The sequence below is a fragment of the Chiroxiphia lanceolata genome, chromosome 2 (genome assembly GCF_009829145.1).
Source record: "Chiroxiphia lanceolata isolate bChiLan1 chromosome 2, bChiLan1.pri, whole genome shotgun sequence".
Lineage (NCBI taxonomy): Eukaryota > Metazoa > Chordata > Aves > Passeriformes > Pipridae > Chiroxiphia > Chiroxiphia lanceolata.
In genome coordinates, this window is record NC_045638.1 from 40,221,000 (window position 1) to 40,244,755 (window position 23,756).

The 23,756-nt window shown below is 38.2% G+C and overlaps 1 protein-coding gene across 1 annotated transcript in view; it reads right to left on the reverse strand.

Annotated features, from left to right (window-relative positions):
- PCCA (propionyl-CoA carboxylase subunit alpha) overlaps positions 1-23,756 on the reverse strand; it is a 277,386-nt gene that overhangs the window by 193,349 nt on the left and 60,281 nt on the right. The window contains exons 7-8 of the mRNA XM_032677799.1: positions 8,507-8,638; positions 2,077-2,113 (exon numbers count right to left, since the gene is read on the reverse strand). Of these exons, the coding sequence (XP_032533690.1) occupies positions 2,077-2,113; positions 8,507-8,638 (169 nt within the window). The remainder of the gene's footprint in view (positions 1-2,076; positions 2,114-8,506; positions 8,639-23,756) is intronic.

The following is a 23,756-nucleotide window of genomic DNA, read 5'->3' on the forward strand; positions in this document are numbered from 1 at the left end:
AGCCTAGTATATCTGTCACATTCTCTCTTGACAACTCAGGAGCATATCTCAAATCAAGGGCAAAAATAAGGTTTTATACCTAGAAAATTTGTAGCCATAGATAATAATCACTGAAACAGATAAAGGCAGTGTTCTCAACCCTGAAGTGTCATGGTTAACTACTGCTGGATCTTCAGCCTGAACAGACCAGGAAGAAGCAGGAAAAAAATACAGGCAGTAAAAGAGTAAAAACGCAGTTTTACTGTTTTAAGCACTGACCCACAGTTGTTATCTCAGAGACCAAGACTCTGGATAAGTGAAATTAAAAACAATCTGAAAGTATTCCATTGCCTATCAAGTGCTTTATACACAAAGACAAATGCATTATATACACAAGAGACTATCATTTCATCCTATTTTAGACCCTTCGAGATCAAAATCAGTTTTATTATGATCAGTGGTCACAATTAGACAGAAATTTAACCAAACTAATCAACTGGTTGAAACATGTGAGGAAAAAGCTAGAAAGGACATTTTTCTTTTGCTACTACATGGCATCACAGTACAAAACTTTTTTGTATCAAAACAGTTCCAAGAATTTTCCATCTAGATAAAGCACAACCCAGCTGTCTGTAATTGACTTTAATATCACAGATTTAAGACTGCCTTGATATAATGACCTCTAAAGTGCTACTGATATCAAAGACAGGAACCAGTCAACAGAACACCAGAAGAAGTAAATTAAAAAAGAATAATTTTAAAGAGTGTCTAAGAAAGCCATTGCATGCCTTTAAACTTACATTCAACAAAACAGCTTTAAAAACACTTGCAGGAACACAAGAGCAAGATAGACTTTTGAACAGAAACTGAACTGAAATATAGTCATAATACTTTATTTCATAAAAAATCATACGCCTTTATTCAGGAGTAAAATCAATTTTTTGGAGAGAACTGGGATTTATTTACAGTTCTCTTCTGAATGTTCCAATCTGGTTGATAACCTCTTCCTTTTGTTTCTGCTCCCATGACAGTGATCAGTGATCACTTGATTTCCCAACAAGGACACAAGGTTGACCCACAGAAACACTGGCTTCAGTTGTGTCAGCCTAAAAGTCAGACAAGCCTACACTGAGGGGTTTCAGGACAGTTAACCAGCGCAGAGTAAAGGTCCCAACTTAAACTCAAAGTGGAAAGATCTTACACCGATTAAAAGTTATCTGCAGCAGTGCAAGTCCTACTTTCTATTAGGTACATAAGGCACAGCCATAGCTTTTGACACAGGTGAAATGTATTTGCAGCTAGATCAGCAAGAGAAGCTTCAAATGCAGATATCTGCTTTGAATTAGGTACCTGTGATACACCTAAATAGTTTCTAATGGTTACTGTCTCAAAGTAAAAATGAAGGAAAAATCCCAAGGAAAATCAGAAAAATCTTACTGCCTTAGATTCTTCTTTTAGCAAGCATTTAATAACATGTGTAATTTCAAGCATATGGTTTAGTATTTTCCCTAATATAAGCTTTAGTAAATAAAAGCCAAAACTCATTAAACACATATTACACTTAACCTTCATCAAAACGAGTCCCAGACAGTTTGCTGGTTGCTCTTTTCACCATTCTGTAAGATATTCAGAAGCTGAACAGTGACTTTATTCCAGCAAGCACAGAAGAAAGGCTGGTGCTCTGGATGATATTCAAGCTAACTGCAGTCCACACAGTAATGAAGAATGAAGATCATAACATCACTGGTGTCAGCCTCCATATAAAGAGAAATACACCATGCCTAACTTCCATCATGTCCAATTGCAGATACACTTTGAAATAATTCCTTCAGTGAGCTACTCATTACTGCCTATTACAGGCCTTCCACAAATCATGGCTGCACTTGTTCTGTAAAGTCCAGTTTGAAAGCTCAAATGTGATGATTTAAGAGACAGGGCGTTAATGCCTAGATTCTTCTAGCCCCACGGGCAACAGGGAACTTAAAAACTATTAAAACATTATTTGTTCTATAGGGATTACTTATTACACATTCAATTTAGTCAACCATGTCTGCTGAGAGGCACACAAATCCCACCATAGCTAATTTAAGAACTTACCAATTTCCCTTGCAATTCTGACAGCTTCATCTGCATCCTGTAAAAGCAGGAAATGAGACCCAACGTTAATCCCATCAGCCATTGCACTATGTCCTGAGGGCAGTCATATATTGCACTACTGTCTCCTCCGATTCATTTAATGTTTGATTTTACAACCTTCTGACCCTTTTCAGCCAGAGGAATGTAAAATTAATACCATAAGTGGAATGTAAATTCTACCTCATCATTAGTATACTGAGAAACTCAAAGCAACAAGGAATCAGCTGACAGGAAACACAACCAGGATCGCAAAATGATTTTCTGCAGTTGTAGGAATTTAATGCTAGAATTTAGAAGTTTACAATCAATAATGGACCATAAATCACATCATTAAAGTTTGTCCACTACCAGCTTGTTTCTGTCCCCACAGATATTTCTTGTGTTTTCCTGGTTGCTGTCAGTAGGGGGAGTTGATTCTCTATTGTTTGGGAGTAATTCAAGTACAGAAAAAATCTTGCAGGACTTTTAAAGACAAATGGGTTTTGTTTACTGAAGAAAGAACACAAGGATTTCAATTCTGTAACTTCTGCATTCTGAATGCAGAATAAACCTTATATGCATCATTTTAAACTGTGTCTGAAAGCAAAAGATCCCCATAATTGTTTCCATCTAAGAGTCACCATGTTACTAGCTTATGACAATTTTTAAAATCCTTTTTTTGATGCCACCTATTGCTTCAGCTGTCTCATACTACTGTAGCCTGGTACAGAAAAAAGTACTGTGAAATTCAGAGAATAAAAAACAAAATACTTAAATTGCTTACTTTTCAGTAACCAAATTGCTTCTCCTGCAGTAGTTAATTCCAGTTTCTTCTCTGATAACAATACACTTCCATTATACAAAACCAGAAAGAAAACGGGTTAAATTATAGTGCCATGGGTTAAGTTTGAAAATTCCATCCAAATTTGCTAATATTTATACTATCCCATGACATGCATTAAAAAATTTGTATGGAAGGCAGTAATGTCTGGAAATCACCAGCTGCTAAGTGTGTCTGAAACTATAGGGGCTGACTTACGAACATTAAACTGAAACCTGATATTTTTAAAGCTTTCAAGGCAATCCGTTTTAAAAGCACCCAGGTCAGAACTTTAAAAAAAAATACATAAGAAATGTTCATACCTGGTTCATTTATGTCCGATAATAAAACAAAATCCTCTTTAAAAGTCTTCAGTACCTAGTAACAGCCCCATGAAGAATAAGGGGGCTGGCAGGGGAAGTTGTCAGAAAATTTAATTTCCTTTCATTAGCTAGTCTGCTCCACAAATCGGTGCTTGTTAAGTTCAAAGCAGTCCTGAAAGCAACATCAGTTTTAAGTCTTTTTACTTCAGTCACATCTGTTAATGAGATTTTTCCAAATAACAATTGTTTTTAAGTCAAGAGATAAATCTAGCAAAAAAAAACAACCCCCCCAAAAAAAAAAAAATCTCAGGGTTTACTGTTTTATTACACCTTGCTGCTTTCCATGACCCTGCACCCTCCAAATTTTAGCTAAAAAAGGGATAAAATGCATGAAAAGGGTCATTTAAGAATGTTAGTGGTTTCCACACATTGAGTTTGAAGGTTCTTTGTTCCTGCCTGTGACAGTTATGCGAGAATACTTCCCCTTAATAGCCTCTCTGTCAGGAAGTGTTAAACCTGCCAAATGCAGACAATTAGAGCCTCTTGAACAAAATGCAGGAAGAGTGATGACTGATGAAGAGCTACGATTATAGTCGAGAAGGAAACTTTTACATTTCTTTTCTCTTGCAAATTCACCCATATATTTGCAAAACAGAATTAAGGGGGGGGAAGCAAACAGGGTAATTTTTTTTCACTTAGTTACCTGCAAACAAGTGGCTAATTGATACACTGCAGTCCACAGGAAGACAAGCTGCAAAGCATTATAGGGGAACTTTTCACTGCCACTGTATTTTTATACATGCATACAACAACTTTAAGTAATAAGTGGCATCGTATCAGCACCACTACTTGTGTCAGTTCTGGCTTGAAAAGACTGCCCAGCACAGTTATTAATTTACAGTGTTTCAACATCTGTTTCTTTTACAGTTCTAATATATTAGGATCCAAACACTAAGATACAAGGGGAAAAAAAAAAAAAAATCAATGCATACTCAAATTCTTTAGCCTTCGAAGAGAATTTCCAAACCAGAAAACAAAAATATGCTGTGCTTTAAAGAGAAAAATTAATGCACAAAAAACCCGAACAACTGACATACTGAAGTCTCTGGTAAGTCTTTTAATCTTTTTCCCTAAGAAAGTACGTTTTAGTATCATGAATTTCACTTGCGGATTACATAAATACAGAATCAGTTTGAGTACTCAGAAAAGGTCAGGACAGTTATTTTAGATTTCTGGTGCACAGAACTTATGGTACTCAACATTTGCCCAAAGAGAGCAAAAAACTGAATGTTATGACACTGCCTAACACACAAGTCCATATGTGCAAAATATACAAAGCCACACTGGAACTAAAAGCATTCTGAATTATTTTTTTAAAAGCAAGAGTCCTCAATGATTTACTGCTGTTTCCTCCAAAAAACACATTAGCTACACTACCATTTTCCCAAAATAAACTGGAGACTGTAAAGAAATATATAATTTTAGCACCACCTTTTATTGTACAAATAAAAATGTTCAAGTAATGGTAGAAGTTTATAAAAATCCTAAGAGTTATAAAATGATGTCATACTGTTTTTACAAATAGGTGATTCCATTGAGTTAGGGATACATAAAATACTCATTTAGCATAAGAATTCCTAACCTCCTAATTTCATGTACATGCCTCTCAGCCAGGTACCAGCAGGTGGAGACAGAAAAGCTAAACTGTTCTTGATGTAGAGGAATGCTAGGATAAAGCTGTTTTTTAAGAGGCTCCTAGAACTGTAGAACATTGTATTAATTATAAAGAACTATATAATAGTCGTCATGGCTGAGGGCATTGGCCTTAGAGAACCTCCAGTTCATGCCTAGTCTCCAACCATGTCTTCAGCAATACAGGGATCAATTCAATACCAACGCCAATATCTCAATGCAAAATTCATCCAAAACAGGTACCCAAAATTACTGTTAATTACAGTAAATTCAGAGCCCTGCTGAAGACCTTTAATGTGTCTACTGACATCAGTGAAACTAAGCAGACACAGAGACATTATTCTTCTGGGTCTACATCCAGCTGTGTTCTACCAGCCATAAAACCAGATTGTATGTGGTGAAACAATACAAAAATCATTCTTCCCCTGCCATTGCTTTGCCAGTTTTTCACTCATTACTCAGCATCTACTTTCTCCTTGTCACCTATTCCCTTTTACTTATTTACAGTCAATACATCATTTGAGCTCCCACTTGAGTACAGCCATTGCTCACAGGATTAATGCTAATTCTTTTGATCAAGACTGTTTACCACTACCTCTCCCAATCAAGTTTTAGAAAACTAATTGTAGTTACAATTAGCAGTAGTTAATTTTGAAATTAATTACTTTCAAAAGTTCTCTGGCTGACAGTACGAGACTCTGGTTCCTTACATGTGTAGACTGGATAACCCTTGCCTCAGCCAACCGAGAAACTTAACAAGGGATGAGAAGAAAATTACTTTTCATAAAACTGCCCTCTCCACTCCCATTCCACATCTTTCCATTCGCAGTTTCATATTTCAAATGCTAGAGCATCTGCCTGGATGAGAATAGTTAGTTGTGTCTGCTATGCCAAGCATCCTCCTCTTCAATCCTTCCAGGTCTTTAAGTATACTGTTAAAGGGCTTCCTTCTTTTACATTTAATTTCTACTCACTGGGAATTTTTCTGCATGCAACTTCTCCAAGATGTTATTACAAAAGCTTAGCAACTACAGTGCCTTTTATGTGTAAGTGCTAAGCAACATAAACAAGAGAGGAAAAACGTTCTTTATTCATGAAGGACCTAAGTATCTGCAGCACTATTTAACAAACTCTTCTAGTAACCACGATTTTCAGTGCAGTCCTGAGTTGAATAACATGAAGTTATTACTCTGTATTTGCTTTAAGTATTAATGCACAAAGAATATGTGTAACAGATCTGTCTTAATTTCTGGCATTGTCAGAGCCATCAATACAGTTTTCTTCCAGCTTTACTAGAGTCTAGTTTAAAGATGAAGCCATCTATAATCAACTCAAGTGTCAACCCGACATTTAACTCCTTTCAAAGACCTTTAAAATTTTTATTTCTCAAGAAATAAAGCCCTCAAAGATTTTGAAAGCTTCATAACTGATCAAAATAGGTCTCCCTGGAATGACAGAAATCCTAAACAGGTTCCAAGTCTTTGTGTGTTGCTCCTCTGAGGCACATATTTAGATCCATAGCAACTACGACAATATCAATTATCAGAAGCTTTATTTCCTAGAATTGGTAACCAAAGCACTGGCTAACCTAAAATTTTCAGCTCCCCTTTCTGATGGAAACTACAATGCTGGCAATGTCTGTGGACTTTCCCTTTTCTTATTTGGTGGGTATACTGCAGGTTGTTTTTCGGGTTTAGTTATGTATTCTTTTTCATCAACACTCTTCAAATAATTAGAACTGGTGCAAGGCTGAAGTATGTCAAACTGATATGATACGGACACCTTGGGGTTAAGCAACTACCACATAGTTCCTTTCAATAGCAGAGGATTGGAGTTGTCAACTCAATCCTACATTCCAGTTCATTTGCTTTTAAGGGTATCGTTGCATATAGCCCATTGCCAACCAGATCACTTACACTTCCCTTTCATGTTAGGAAATTCAGATAATTGTCAAAAACAATGCAATTAAAGGTTTTGGAAACAACCGCATACAAGTAAGTTGATCAGTTTCACTGGTTCTATGTCTACCTGTTTCATTAACCATTATCCTATTTTGTCATCTTTGTTTCTTTTTACTAGAGGAATAACAGACCTTTACATAATATTTAACTGATAAAGTGAAAAAAACCAGTGTTTTGAGTATTTGCTTCTGCATTAGAGGAAGTTTTGTGGTGTTTAAATGACTAATTCAAAGTTATCTCCTAATTAGATGTTTTTGTAGAAGTTATTTTTCAGGATTTCTAGGAGGAGATACAGGATGTCAGACAGAACAGAGAACCTTATGGACAACAGCTTGGCTGCTGTTAAATGTTACAAGTGCTAAAGGACCACATACACAAGGACTGCTAAAACATGCAACAAAAACCTGAAAGAGTACAGTGTTCAACTTGCCTCTGTCAGACTTCAGCATGGGCACAAGTGCCAGCCTAACACTCATATGGAGCTCTCCAGAAAAGAAAGAAGTCTTTCCACTTTTACCTCTTGCAGCATATCCCACTACCAGTAACCACACATTTCCATCACAAGTACTGAAAAGTTCTCTTGGGCATTTTGACATCAGCTATTTTGTGATTTTATCATTCTCTCTCACTAGTCAAGTTCTCCAGGCAGCTTCACTGAAAGAGGTAATTTTGTAGAGGCTTAGCCCCTTAGCGCTCTACTTACCTTTCTCGTTTAGTTGGGGTTTGGGTTGGCTTTTTTCCTTTTAAGAGTCTAAAATCCAACTTAGCTAACACTCTTTTTCATGCATCTCAAAGTTTCACTCAAACTTTATTTGAAAAAAAAAAAATCTAACTTGACATGTAAAGCATAAAAATTTCAATATAGGAGGTCAACATTTTATAATACACAAAAGTTTTAAGTGTATACAATAAAGGTTTTAAAAGAAAAAAGCATGTTTTAGCTACATTAACAGAGACAATATAACAAGACACGCAGGAAAGCTTTTAAGAGCCCAGTACTTAATCACTATAGCACAAAATAAATGAAAACAAAAATTTACTTTAACTCTACAAACTACAAAAATATTTTTGATGTTTCTTTAGAGAACTGTTGAAAATCATTCCTTCTAAAACCACAGGAAGAACACTAGCTGTAGATTCTCACAAAGAGCCACTAACTTCCCCCATCCTCGCCCCGAGTTTTGCAACACATGAAAATCTGCACCATCAGCAGAGACCATAAAATGGAAACTTGACATCCTTTAGCAAGCTCCAGTGTTAAACTCAGGACTGTCAAGACGTTGGCCAACAAGAAGACCTGAGAAACGTAAAGATATGCAGATAGTCGAATCCACATCTGGCATTTAATACATTTAGCTGCCCTCATGTTAAATTTAAAAAAAAGTATTTTTAGAGACTCCATTGAAGAACTCCTTAATACATCGTTTATTATCACAGACTTTCTCTTCTTTTCCAAAGCTCTCTTGCTAGCAAAAATCTGCACTCCATTTTTAATTACATCTTACTGAAAAAGAAGATAGAATTATAATTAGATTCTGCATCAGACCTTCAATAGGTGTACTTTGATTTAGACACTGTTCCTACAGTGGGCAGACAGTAATTAAATGATTTCTCACCTTGACTACTCCATCAAAGCCAGGGATCGTGTTGACCTTTGCATTCTTGGCTAACAATTTGCTTTCAATCTTGTCTCCCATAGCTTGAATAGCATGTGTGTCAGGTCCAATGAAGGTGACACCTTGTGATGCCTGCGAAGACAATAAAACTTTAGGAGACAAAAATAAAAATCAGCTTTTCTTTACTAGGTATTTTTCTCCTTTTGAACTGATTAATATAATAATGTTTATAAAACAGTAATCTGTTTATGTAACAACCCAGCAATATACTCACATTTCAGACAGTTCATTAAAAATGTGTATGACCTTGTGAAACTATGTATACACATAGATTCAAAGTCCCTATAATTAGCATTTGTATAAATCAAAGCCAGGCCAGAGAAAAATAGCTGCAAGTGAAGATACTCCAGTCTGAAAGTTCAAAATATCCCTTTAGAAAATAGAGGCTAGTTAACTCACCCTTGAAACAGCCATAAGTGATTTACAAAGACACACTTGCTAAACTGTAACGCAGTTTAAAATTCTATTTATTATGCATTCCTAAAATCAAACCTCAATGAAACATCACAACGAAAACGTAGTCTCTTACTCAACATATTTAAGATCTTGAAAGGTAATAAGTGAAAACATATTTCCCAATTCTTTTAGGAAACTCTCTTGTCCAATACTAATGTGGAAACAGGTTAACATAATATACTTAAATACTTCAATTTCAATATGTAGGTAGAACACTGAATTGCATTTTTCTTCCTCCTGTTTCTCTATACCAACAATAGACTTCAGGAAGATGATTCAGATAGAGGCATTTTTTTCAAACCTCTTCAGGTCAGTACTATACTGAGTTAAAGGCAATTCTATCAGAACTATTCCCTGAAAGTTACTGATTCATCAACAAGTACACACGTGTTTCAGGCAACTGAACAGTTTTTGTACCGGAGGAGGAGAAAAAGGCATGGGGGGAGAAGATTAAAAAAAAATTCAAGCCTTGCACAATGTTTCCAACTGTTACATTCCTTTTTTTCTTTCCCAACTCTAAGACACCTGCCTAAAAACCAACTTGTTTCTAGGCAATGGACAATTTGCTTAATACCAACACTGACAAAATGGCAAATAGCCAATTTCTTATATCACAACTTATTTCTTAATATTTTGTCTTTTTGACATATCCTTGTGCTGTATATGCCATGCAGTTAAAGTCACTAACAATAAAAAGTCATTGTCGAAGCTTTGTGTACTTGTGATGGTAGTACATGATCCAATCCCTGAACACAGGAATCACAGGATATGCTGAGTTGAAGAGGACCCACAAGGATCATTGATTCCAACCCTTAGCCCTGCACAGGAACATCCCCAAGAGTCACACCATCTGCCTGAGAGGATCATCCAAACACCTCGAACTCTGTCAGGCTTGGTGCTATGACCACTTCCCTGGGGAGCCTGTTCCAGCACCCAAACACCCTCTGGGTGAAGAACATTTTTCTAATATCCAACTTAAACCTCCCCTGACACAACTTCAGGCTGCTCCCTTGGGTCCTGTCAGTGGTCACCACAGAGGAGATCAGTACCTGCCCCTCCTCTTCCCCTCACAAGGAAATTGTAACTGCAATGAGGTCTCCATCTCCTCTTCTCCAGGCTCAACAGACCAAGTGACCTCAGACACTTCTCACCCAGCTTCCCCTCAAGGCCCTTCACCATCTTCATTGCCCTCCTTTGGACACTCTCTAAGAGCTTAATATCTTTCTTATATTGCAGTGGCCAAAACTGCACACAATATTCAAGGTGAAGCTGCACCAGTGCAGAGCAGAGCGGGACAATCCCCTCCCTTGACTGGTTGGTGATGCTTTGCCTGATGCCCCCCAGAACATGGCTGGCCCTCCTGGTTGCCAGGGCACTGCTGACTCAGATTCAAATTGCCATCAACCAGGACCCCCAGGTCCCTTTCCGTGGCACTGCTTTCCAACACCTCATTCCCCAGCCTGTCTGTACATCTGGGGTTGCCCCATCCCAGGTGCAGAATCCTGCACTTTCCCTTGTTGAACTTCATATGGTTGGTGATTGCCCAGCCCTCTAATTTGTCCAAGTCTCTCTGTAGGGCCTTTTTGCCTACAAGGGAGTCAACAGCTCCTCCCAGTTTTGTGTCATCTGCAAACTTGCTAATTATACCTTCCAGTCCTGCATCCAAGTCATTTATGAAGATGTTGAAGAGCACAGGGCCTAAGATGGAGCCCTGTAGAACTCCACTAATGAGAGGTCACCAGTCTGATGTTACCCCATTCACTATTACCCTCTGTGCCCAACCTGTGAGCCAGCTGTCACCCACCACGTGATCTGTTTATCCAGATGGATCCTGTGAGAGACAGTACCAAAAGCTTTACTGAAATCCAAAAAGATTACATCAACTGGTTTCCTTCCCTTGATCAGCTAGGTGGGTTACCTTGTCATAAAAGGAAATCAGGTTGGATAAGCAGGACTTCCTTCTCATGAAGCCATGCTGGCTCTGACCAATGACCGTGTTGTCTTTCAGGTGTTTTTCAATACTTCCCAAAATAATCTGCTCCATAACTTTACCAGGCAAGTAAGTGCCTCATAAGAAGTGAGACAGACAGGCCTGTAGTTTCCAGGGTCCTCCTTCTTGCCCTTCTTGAAGATCAGGACAACATTAGCTAGCTTCCAGTCAGCTGGGACCTCTCCAGATTCCCAAGACTGCTCAAAAATCATCAAGAGGGGTTTTGCAATGACATCAGCAGCTCTTTGAGGATTCTGGGACAAATCACATCATTCCCCATAGATTTGTAGGGATCCAGCTGAAACAGTAGATTCCACACAGTTTCAGGGTTGACTGGGAGCTGATCATTCTCACAGCCATGATCCTCAGCTGAGGGCACTGAGACCCCCTTGGTTCATCATCCATGTTGAAGACAGACAAGGAAAGTGTTAAACACCTCTGCCTTGTCTCTGTCCCTGTTTGTGAGGTGACCATCTGTAACAGGACAATGATATTTCTATACTGCCTATTGCCATTAATGTATTTGAAAAAGTTCTTTTTATTGCCAGTCACATTTCTGGCAGCTTCAACTCCAGTTGAGCTTTGGTTACATGAATTTTCTCCCTACCGTGGCAAGCAATATCTCTGAATTCTTCCCATGTCACTTGATCTTGCTTCCCCTGGGCATACACATTCCTTTTTTGCCTTATTTCCAAGACAAGATCTCTGCTCAGCCAAGCCAACCTTCTGCCTTGTCTGCTTGACTTCTGACACTTGGGAATTGCCTGCTCCTGTGCCCTTAGGAGGTGATGCTGTTTTTTAAAGTTGGGGAACAACATCCTTCTATTCATAGCTGAGAGATCCCAACATGCTTGGGAGTCATCACTTTCACTGTCAGCAGCTTCCTAGCCTGAAGAGTATAACAGCAGAAACTCTGAGTAGGCAAGTTCTTATCATCCTAGCTAACAGGGTGCTAGAAATAGAGAAAAGATCAGGTAAGCATTACAGACACACTAGGAAGCTCAGTGCAAAGACACCCAAAACAAATGCAGAGTATCAGTTCTGCTACAAAGGATTGTTAGCTTCAATTCACAATGAACCAGCTGAGGTTTCATCTCAGCCCAACTCTTCTCTACTACATTCAGTTTCTTAGCTCAGCAACTCAGTAATACTGATTTGATTAATGGATGCCTTACCAAGCTGGGAAGAGTGCAATAGGAGGAAGGAAGAAAAAGGAGGACCAAAACAAGGGTGCAGATCTATAATTATTTAGTGTCCAAATCCTTTGGCACTACAAGAAATTTATTTTTTAAAGAAGCAAAGAGTTGACACATGAAACCACAGTGGCACGAAGTTTGGATCTGACTTTTTCAGAAAAAACAGATTTTGACCTGAAAACTGATACTTCATCCTTTCTTAACAAGGGAGTTGCAAACAGGCACCTGCATACACCTGGAAATAAGGCAAAGTTCTCTTCTGTCATCAGACTGTATTCCAACCTCAACAAGCTGTGTGGAAAAGGTTCATTTACATACTTAACAACCAGAGGTTACACTGTCACTCTTGTATCAGTCCTTACCTGGAAACACCTTGTATCTACAGTTTCTGCCACAACACTGGCATTTACATCCTGATCAATACCACTTTAAACTCCATTATGTACTGCTTCCTCTCCTCACTTTCTTCTCAAAGTCTACCACTAAAAACATGGACTCACCAGAGGTCAAGATAGTGGGCCCAGAACTTTTGCTGCCCTAACAGACCATCCAAGACTTCTATCTTGCAGTCTATTTCCGTACTCTCACAGTATTTCTCTCTCTCCTCTGACTTTGTTCTGACAGAAAATAAACCTTCATTCCAACTGGAGGTCACTGGAGGGGATCGAAATTGCATTCATGACATCAGCAAGCACACACCTTTCCAGCAAAAGGCACATAGGGGACATTGTGCTTGACTGTCTCATGTCACTGGCCTGTGGCATGGACTTTCCAAGTACCTGGTTCATTCCCTGCTCCTGTCCAAACAGGTAGCTGGATAAGAAGAGAACAGCACCACTTAGGAAAGATTCATGAACCACCTGAGAAGGAATGCTCCAGGCCATTCAAAAAATTAATCTCCACATCCATTATATTTGTTACATGAATCCTATCTCTGCTTTAACTGCTTTGAACCCTTGTACCTTACACAAGGTGAACAAGCAGCAGCTTAGTACCACCAGCTATTCCCTAATATGGTTAAGCAATTTGGGCAGTTACCACTGCCAATTACTTTCCAGCAACAAAACCTGAAACAAAATAGTTTAACTGAATGTGATATCACAGGACACCTAAAACCACATCACTCTGTATGCTGCAACATCCATAAATCAAAAATAAGTCACCAAACCAAAGGAGTTCCACTGGTTTCCAGCCAGTATGTCTAACCATCTCTTACACAGAAGAAATGTGCATCGTCTGAAATGACTTGCAACTAACTTTAGTTAAACACACAAAAAAAAGACTTTGTCAGCTCAAGGTACTACTGAACAAACTCTTGAAAGTCTTGCTACAATAATTTAAGTCAATTTAACTCAAAGACGGTTGCTCAAGCCCTCTGCCAAAGCTTCTCAGCTCATCACCAGAAAAGCATCCCGCCTTCTTCACCACCAACCATCACATAATATAGTAAACAATCTGTTCAGAACTCTACTGCCCAATACCGAAAAAGCAAAAAATAGACCACAAGAAAGAATGTGCTGGAAACATCTTCAGCTCCCACAGAGATTTACCAGCACTTCACCATTAGCATCCTTAGTTTATCAAACACACAGAAGTGGTGAAACTGTACCAGAAAAACTTCTAGTGTCTGATAACAGTCTGTCCACAGACTTGTTAGTGTCATAGCAAATACAAGAAACTCTGCTGTACATACACAAGTTTACACACTGCATATCAAACAAGCTCTTCCAAAAGTTCTGTTACTCTACATATTCATAAGCATATTTCAGCCTTGAAGACTAATTATCCAGCTGCAGGGAACATATAAAGTTTCACCATAAACATGCACCAGCATTTTATTTAGAAACATGTCTGTGATACCTGCGTATCACTGCTCTACTTTGCACAGTCAAAGGTACAGGCAAACAACAAGGAATATAAAAGAAAGTTAATTTTTAGTTGCCTTAAGTAGTAGATACTGAATTTTCCCCAAACTCCCTCTATTTTTGAAAGCAGTAACAATAGGTGTAATTGTCATGTAAGAAGAATTGTGAGCAGTTCATGCTCTCTCCCTTTTGGTTTTTTTTTGAAGCCTGACAAAAGCCTTATTCTACCCTCAGGGAATGTGAGACTCATAGGAAAAACTAAATGGCAAAGTACGACAAGTCAAGGCAAAATTTGGAAAACCCACTGGGGAAGTTCATGACTGAGCTACTTGTTACCTTCACAGTCTGTCAAACACATCTGACTGCTCTGGGAACAGACTGGGCCAAACAGACCTATGCTAGTGTAAATCACTACATTCCCAACATCTGGAAAGGATGATCTGCCTATCTGACAAACTCTTGTGGACCTGAGGTAATTGAAGAGACTGATTTTAGAAGAGGAGATCCCTTTGAACCTCCTCCCTGAAATTAGGAATGCAGATATTCACAACTACTGCATTATACAGTCAGCAGTGGATTCAGCCTCAGTGACAGCACAAACAGAACTAAAGATAGGAGGGAAAACTGCATAATAAACTTTTATACACACTAGCTCCCTTGGCAACATATACTCTTCTGTGGGCTTATAAATCTGTGGCAAACCAGTCATCTCACTGCCAGGCCTCCAAGAGCTGCAGGAAATGATTGAACAGTTCCCATCCAGCTTTAGACAAAACAAGTGATATTGAAACTTATCCTCTGTCTTTTACTATGTTAGTAATGGACAATTAAACAGACTTCTTAGTATCTTCATTTGAGCCAAGATATTTGAATCTGCATGTGACACCAGCTTAACAGAAACAGCTTCAACCAACAAGGAGGTATGCCATGTACAAAAACACAACTCTCGAGAATCTTATGTTTTCTCTTTCAGAATCATTCAGTGAGGGGATTTTTCCATTCACAGCACACAGATGCAGCAAAATACACTCCAAGCGCCCAGTTGCTTCCAGGTGCAAGCATTCCCATAATTATCCACAGAATATACCACACAGAAGCAGTGGTAATAATGCGGACTTTTTGCTTGTTCCTTCCCTGGTACCTGAAATGGCTAGTTATAGGAAAATGTTTCCCATTTCTCATGAAGAAATGGATGAGAGGATAGAGATCTCAGGAGTAAACGTAGCTGCTCTACCTTATTGAAAATAAGCTTTCCTATGTAAACACAGAACTGGTTTTAAACAAATTCATGAAATTTACAGGAGAACCCAAACAATCTGTTAAACAGTGCCATTGAATCACAGGTTCTCAAACTCAGACTTAGATATGATGTTTTCAAGATTATCCAAACTCAGAGTGATACTTACGGAAGACAGTAACAGTAATTCAGTCAGGAGGAAAGGGCTTAACCCCAGCCCTGCTGGTTGGGTATCCCCCTTCTTTAATGGCAGGCTTTAACACTCCTCAGTTGACCTAGACGACCAATATGGCAGACAATGGTCTATTTTTTAGAGTGCTTTCCATCATTTTCCTGAGATGCAATGAGCTAAACAGAAAGAAGCTTAATGGGCACTTGAAGGAAGGACCACATGAGCTGCTGGTGCATGCAACTGGGAACAAGAATGCTCTTTTGGGGGAAGACACATCCTCAATCTCTCAGGTGCACAGGCGTGCTGCCGTATTGTGTTCAAGTCTGCATTACTGTTTTAAGATTAATTTTAAAATCATGATGCTTCTCTGAGGAGTACTGTATGAATCGCAGCACAGTTGAAGTCTGAAGCATCAAAGTCACTGCTTGAAACAACTCTTTGACATGTGGTGTCAAGTAGCAGAACAACCCAAGGGCAGAAGAAAAGCCAAAGAAAGATTCTGTCAGTGAGGTAACAGCAAGATCAGCAAGTGTGGGTAACAAGTCACCACACTTACTCAAGAATTTATTGGTGAATAAGATTAAGAAGGAAGGTTCACAAATAAGAACTCCAGTAGAGACTTTATCATAGGTCTGGTTTTCAAGGGGTTTTATCTTAACCCTCAAGTGTTCTTCACTGGAAAATCTGGAAAAGGTTTCCATGAAATACTTACACGTAGTTGATGAATTCTCTCACCACTGTACTGCCCTTTTGACACATAACCAGTGAAGGAGGCAGACCCAAAGGGGAAAGGAATAAGCACGAGTAGTCCGGTAATCACAGTGTTCCAGAAAAATTAGAATCTTCCATAAATACAATTTCCCATCTACAGCTCGTAGCTCACCAGAAGGACACAAACCTGTACGTACAGCTGCCTGCAGCCACATACAAAGCAGAGCAGATAAGCAGCACAGTTCAAGGATGACTGAAACAGTCAGCTGGCTAAAAAGCCTCTGAGACACATGAGCTAAATACAGGGCTGAAAAGCAGAGTGGGTAGCAAAAGGAAGGTCCAAGAGAAGTATAAACAACCTAGAAAAAAAACAAGCAGAACAAAAAAATCCAGATGAAACACTCAAAGACAGACAAGATTCAGACAAGACACTAGGAAAAAAAAAAAAAGGCAGGCATACCGACATCTTTTGAAAAAGATGGGGACATAAATCACTTCACAATACAGGAACTGTCCATTCAACACTAGGAAGGAATCCCCCAAGGACATATACTGTAAGAATACATAATAAGAAGCATCCATTCAATAACGTAGGAAATACTGAACTGATAAATGCTCTACAATAGGATACAGTGGACATGGAAGAACACCCTGAAGCTTTCCACTAGATGCACAGAAACAACCTAATCAGTTCAAGTACCTGGGCCCTGTTGCTACTATCCTGAAGGCTTACAATTCAGAGCATATGCAGGAGTGCCCAATGATCTGTCCAGGCATCAACCTGCAAATTTAGTACCAAGAAACAGAAAATTTCATTCTATGCACACTTATTTTAAGCTGGAAAAAGCTTGTTACTTAAAGCCTAGGTATTGTCATGGATCACCAAAAGTAGTAACTCTGCAGCAGGTCAGTGAAAAACAGTTCCTCCAGTCTTGGTTAGAATGAAATAAGCAGAACTTGTGAAGACAAAGGATCTTCAGAATATACACACATGAAAGGAAAGACAATACTAACTGTACAATAGCATCCTTCATTAGAACAAGTATTTTTACAAAAGGAGCCATGCTGAAGAAAAGCAAATTACAACCTTCTGTACAGGCTTACAACAGAGTGAATACAGTATGTGATGTAAATCAATGGATAGATATGCTAGAAGGGGAAGAGCTGTAGCCAACTGTTCTCTGACCATACCTGCCTTTGGCTACTGTAGTTACTTCTGGAGGTTTGGCTTTTGTTTTATTTGAGGGCTTTGGAAGGAGATGGATTATTACAATCACCTTGAGTTCTAGAAGCAGCAGGCAGGTAGACTGCGACAACAACTAGCCTCGAAAGCAAAACATAAATTGACAATTGGAAAAGTGACAGTGCCCAATGAACCTTGCTAGAGGAAGTAGGTGGTGACAAAGATCTGTGCTTCCCAGACTGTCAGACCTCATGGCTTGTTCCAAATTCTACTTCAAAATCAAAACTGTTACTTGGGTCCAAAACACACAGTAATTTAGAGGTCAGAACTCACCACACAAGCTATGTGACACTGTACTGTGTCATTTTAAATATCTGTACTTGCTGTCTCAAACAGGAGTACATACTGTAAGAGAAAGTAATACATTGCAAGTGTTTCTTTTGAAAAGAAAAAACTAGCAGAATAAAAAAGACTTACCTAAAATTGAACACAGCAGCAACAAGTTTGTCTCACTTCTTAAAACTGAGTTTAAAGAACACTAAAGCATTTTCAAAATCACTGCCTTAAGAAAAGAAGATAACTGCTGAGCAGCAATACCAAAAAAAATGAAAACTAGAATACACTTGTTTTCTTGGAAATGAACCAACACAGACACCAGTTTCCACGTTTAACCTTTGGCATGGGGAGGGAGATGTGTTAATAAATTCCCTTTAAATCATCACTCTAAGAAATATTAACTGATTCATTTAACCCTGGTGTGAATCTGTTAATACTGGTCTCCAAAGTTTAAACTACGCAGAGGCACGAAAACCCATTCATCAGCTACCAGTACGACCAGAAACTTCTGATAGACCAAATGCAAACAGGCCTTATCCAAGCCCCAAACATGCTTTCTCTGAAGCAGGCTGGGAACAGAATGCAGGAACAGCTGTATATATAGCTATATATCATATATATATATATATAGGCATATTTATGGGGTTTTTTTAAATGTAGTATATGTATATTCAAACGCTGGAGGTGAGAAGAGAGAACTCTGTTAGACTACTCTAAAACTCAGCTTAAACAAAAAGCACAGTTGCTGAACCAGTGTAAACAGAAGCTAAGGCTACTTAACTTCACTGTTCCAAAAAAGTGTGCACCTCAGAAAAGGTGCAGGACCTCCTGCATAAACACCAGGGGAAGACCAGAATAAAATTACATGGTCAGCATCACCTTGAGCACAAATGCTGCATGGAAAATAGCTTTTAAATAAACTTTAAAGTCATCTACCCTTTAATTCCACAGAAGTGATAAGTTTACAAAGTCAAAAAAAGGATCAGGCTGATCTGTAGACATCTTCCTTGTAAAGACACAAATTGTGAACTCATACTATCATAGATTAGATGTACAAAGAATAAGTGTACTTGAAGGGATTTAACTCTGTATATCAAAATTAAACACTCTCATTCACCAAACATTTCATAGTGTATATTATATGTATATTATAACTTCTAAGTGGAAAAAATTGTTCCAGGTCATATCTTTGCAGGTGAAAGAAGCACAGAAGCAGCTTTTTCCAAGGACTCAAAGCACAAGAGACTGAGAACAAGTACCACCTCTGTGGCTCTACACTTAAAAGTTTTCACTTAGAACTTCAGCTTGCTGATCAGATCTAAACTTGATAATTTCAATTCCAAACAATTAAATGCTTTAAAAGATCTATATATTTGTCTGTCCAGAACCTAAATTCAATATTGAATTATCTGAATTTATAAGCATTTCTCAACTATAAAATATAAAACTTGAATATACAGGAGTTTGCATGACATGCCACTGTTAATGATTAATTGCTTCACCATCTATGAAACATCACACACACACCACCCAAATGCACAGGAACTTAGCCCTGGTATGCTGCAAAAAGCTTAAGTATTTGACTATATCAGGAGTAAAAAATACCCAGAAAATTTAGGGAGAAACTTGAGAATTTTCCCTGGATGGTTTCCATATTGCTTTTCTTTACTTCATGGCATTGAAACCATCCTTGATTTTTACATGATAAAAGAAATCTGTGGAACTAATCCTAGAAACCTCTCTCTGTTTCCTTGCTTAACACCTCCAGGCGACAGAAAAGACAAAATACTTCATTTGCATCCTTAAACATTAGAAACTGCGAATGAGCCTTTTCAGCTGCAAATGTTATTGCATCTACATTTCCAGAAGAGAAAGAAGGTTAAACAGCCTACTCAGGTTTATGTTAACTCATCTCTTTTTAGCACTGTGAGCAGCACAAAGAGCAGAGAATGCGGAAGCTTAACAGCAGAACCTCTTTCTTCATTAAGTTCAATTAGATCCTGGCAATGGATATAGCTGCTGATTACATGAAGATAAAGAGAAGAAATCAGGTATGCACAAAGGAAATGGCAAACACTAACAAGCCTAATCTTAGTCCTCCCGATCATCTAGGTTCATGAAGACCATTTCATTTTTCATGCAACACAAAATAGTTCTATCAGTTGCATGGCCACACAAGATTCTGCATGATGTAAAAGCAGCATTTGTTTAACCATTAATTCAAACTTAGTTTAAAATGTGATGTGCCAGTGTTGCACAAAGCCATCCTGAATATGTTAGTAAGGTAAGAAAGATTCCTTGCTTATCAATAAGTACTCCGTCCAATTAAATAATAAATTTGAGCCACAAATAGCCAAATCTATTAACTACTTGAAAATACAATTAAATACAATTTGTCCTCAGAGTATTAGATCTATTGACTTTTTTTTTAATTAAGATTCAAGTTACATATTTTTAATTTGCTTGGAGGAGGGAGAAGCACTTGGAATTAGTGTATTGAATTCAGCAGAGAAAGTTAGCAGCCCTTTATTTTCTAGGACCTTTGGTTTTAGTTTGGAAAAAGTCTTCAGCTTTGCAAAGAACGTTCAATGAGATGTTTGACAGAAAATAAACATTAGTCTAAATGAAAATCAGGCAGTCATGGAGAAAAAAACGGGAGAGAACGATGAGGGGGAGAAACATCAGAGGATCGCTGTAGCTAAAACAATACCTCACATTATCAAGGACCCAAGTTCATGACAGGGACAAAATTTTCTATGTCAAACTGAAAGTTCAAAAACCCCAGTGTTAGAGCAGATTAAGAAAATGCATGGGCACAAGACATATTCTTAATACAGCCATACTATTTCTCCTGTCCTAAAGCTGCACGTGAAGCTTTGCAAATGAATACAAAACACAAGCATATAGTTTGATTAGTAAGCACACTTTGCAATACCTTAGCTTGTGTTTTTCAAGGGAAGGACAGAAAAAAAACAAACCAACCAAACATGAAAATACATTTAGAAGTCAACAAGTAATGAAAAATTAGCACTGTGTTATTGAGATGTTACACTGAGTTTGCAGTCAAAGGATATTAATTATATGCCTGCATGTTGAAAAAAAAACTGTTCAGTATTTTTCCAGACATTCTACAATGCTTTCAAAGTTAGGTGACCATGATTATATTTATACTGTATATTCAGAAACCAAAATAAAACTCATGATGACTGTTCAAGCTCTCACCACCCTGAATTTACTGATGATTTAAGCATAATCACAACCAGAAAGATAAGTGACCCTAGAATCGCATTCATAATAACCACTAATAAATACATTGAAATAGCGTCATTTCTCAAACACTGACAAAGACACTGAATAAGCAACACTCTTTATAAAAACAGGAGTGTTAAAAAAGCCCACTGCCCTGACTAAATTCTACCATGGATAATTCCATTCTACTGACCTAGAGTGCCCTTTTCTTAGCTGGCTTGTGTACTTTAAAATCCTCCCTGTCCTCACAAGAAGGCTACTAATTTACTTCCTGACAAATAGCTGCAATTGCTGATATCTAGACAAGTGTTATTTCTTCAGCAGATGTAGTCATCATCAAACATTTGATAAAGACTGTTTCAAAGACCTTCACAGAGTTTATAAAGATGCCAGAAACTACACTCGAAGACACAGAGTAGACCATCAAGTTCACTTCAGAAAACTGGAAGCATCTGCATCTCATTAGTAAACTGGAGTTATTTTCCCCACAAGAAGAGAGCCATTTAACAGCATTAGATTTAATTTCTGACAGTCAAAAACCAACATTATATTATAGACAAGCATATTTATGAAAAAATAAATCTCACTCTAAGTTATATTAATAAACATTAGTTAAGATTTAAAGAAGTAGTAAGTAAATCAGCAACAAAAACATGCATGTGCACACAATTGCTTGTGGTTTTGTTTGTTCACCACCATCACACCAAATCAGGTTTAATTCACTGAACCAACACATTGCCTTCTACCAAAGCCAAGATATACTGACCCTGGAGTTACTGAAAAAAAAAAAAACAAACCCAAAACAAAAACAACTGACACAGAGTAGTGACTGAAAAAAGATACCCCCATCCCAGGATCCAATTCCTCCTGCCTCTCACAGCCCAAGCAGCATCTGTGCAGCCATCAGTTTGGGAACCATATGACCTAAAAACAGCTAAAAGGGCAAGGAGTGCTTAGAGGATTGTGAAGGACAGCTCCTAGAAGGGACAATGGCAATCGTGACAACCTGTCAACAAATATACTGTCACCAGACATATGAGAGGGTACAGAAGGGAAAGCATGCAGGAAAGGTATAAGCAGGATGACTGAAAACTACGCTTGTGGCTAGAGATGCCTGTGGCAGTCACCAGCAGGCAAGAACTGAGAGTTACATCAAGGCAGTGGTGATGAGATGACTGGTACATGTGGTAGCTGCAATCTAGAAAGGCAAGAGTTACTGGATGAAGGTGGTCAGACATAGGAATGGGTAGCTCAGAGAGGCTGTGGAGTCTCCATCCTTAGAGATATTCCAAACTCAACCGGATATGGCCCTAAGCAACCTGTTTCAGTTGATGCTGCTTCAAGAGAGAAGAACTAGGTCTCCAGAGTTTCCTTCCAAATTCATTTATTCTATAGAGCCAAGAGAAGAATATCAGGAAGATTATAGTCTCTGGTCAGAGGAGAAGTGTTACAGCAACCAATAGTAGAGAGGAACCTGGCACAATCCTTGTTAAAAAGCAAGACAAGACTCTTGTAGGTTGTCTGAGATAAATGGATATGGATCTTCCTAATGAATCTCACAACATTCATGTCTTGCAGAGAAAGCAGTGCCTTGCAATACTGATCTTTCTTCTCTTGTAACTGCTGGTCTCTCTGGCCACTTATTTCTACATCTGTACTCAAGTATGCTGTTCCTTTAGCTTTGCAGACAAGTGATACCCATTAGATCAATGAAATAATTGTTTTTAAAAAAATCCAAAAGGTTCCCATCTCTGAAATACAAGCCCATCCAATTGCATTAGGTCATCTTAGGATACAGAACAGTGCTAGAAGACACAACTGAAGGTGCAAGCAGGGGCAAGAGGGAACTCCCTACACCAGCACTGGAATAGAAGCACTTGGGAGAAGCAGCTAAAGTCTGAGGGAGGGAAGATGGTAAAGCAGTACTTCTATGATACCCTCTCATCAGTTGAGCAAGCACTACTGTACCTATGGGATAATAACATCAGACAACGCAGTCACAGCAAAAGATACCATTTCACAGAATTCTGTTAAGCACTACTATCTCATCTCCTACACTACTTATTTGTAAAAGGATGCCTGTAGTAGTATTAGTAACAGAAGATGTTCTTATTGAAGTCTTACACACAGTTTCTTGGAGAAAACCAGACTAATTACCCTGTAAAGAAAGATAACTACCTCTTACAGCTGCCCACTGCATTTAAATAAATGAAAAACTCCTTTTTTTTTCCTTTGGAAAGTATTCTAAAAAAATTCTGAATTTTTTTCTGTATGTTTTAACAGTCAATGTACATAGTTCTCCCTCTGATTTCCATTTTTGCTCTACTTACATGAAGTTTACATTCAATATTATGAACAGAGATATGTGTGATTAGGTTATCCTCTTAAATGGGGATGTTTAAATAAAGTTAAGAAAAGAGGCTCAGGTGCTTTTGTAGCTAAACTTTAAAAAAATTATTCCTGATTTTATTACCTTTAAGTAATAGGACTTATATGTACAAATTTGGATTTTCCACCAAGCCCTGTTCTTACTTGCACATATTCTTGCATGAATCAAAAATGCAGATTTGGCCCTTAATTCTTTGCCTTCAGTGTAAAAGTAAAAACAATGTGTGGCCACAAACATCACTAAATAATACAAAAGTTTCAAACTATTTTCAAAGTATGCGTACATTGTACTTCTTGGCCAGCGTGAGGAAATAACAGTGGAATTGGGCACATTCAAATCTAAAGAACAAAATGTGATGGTCAGGCAGTATTACATCATTCATAATGCTACAACTTTGGGATAATAA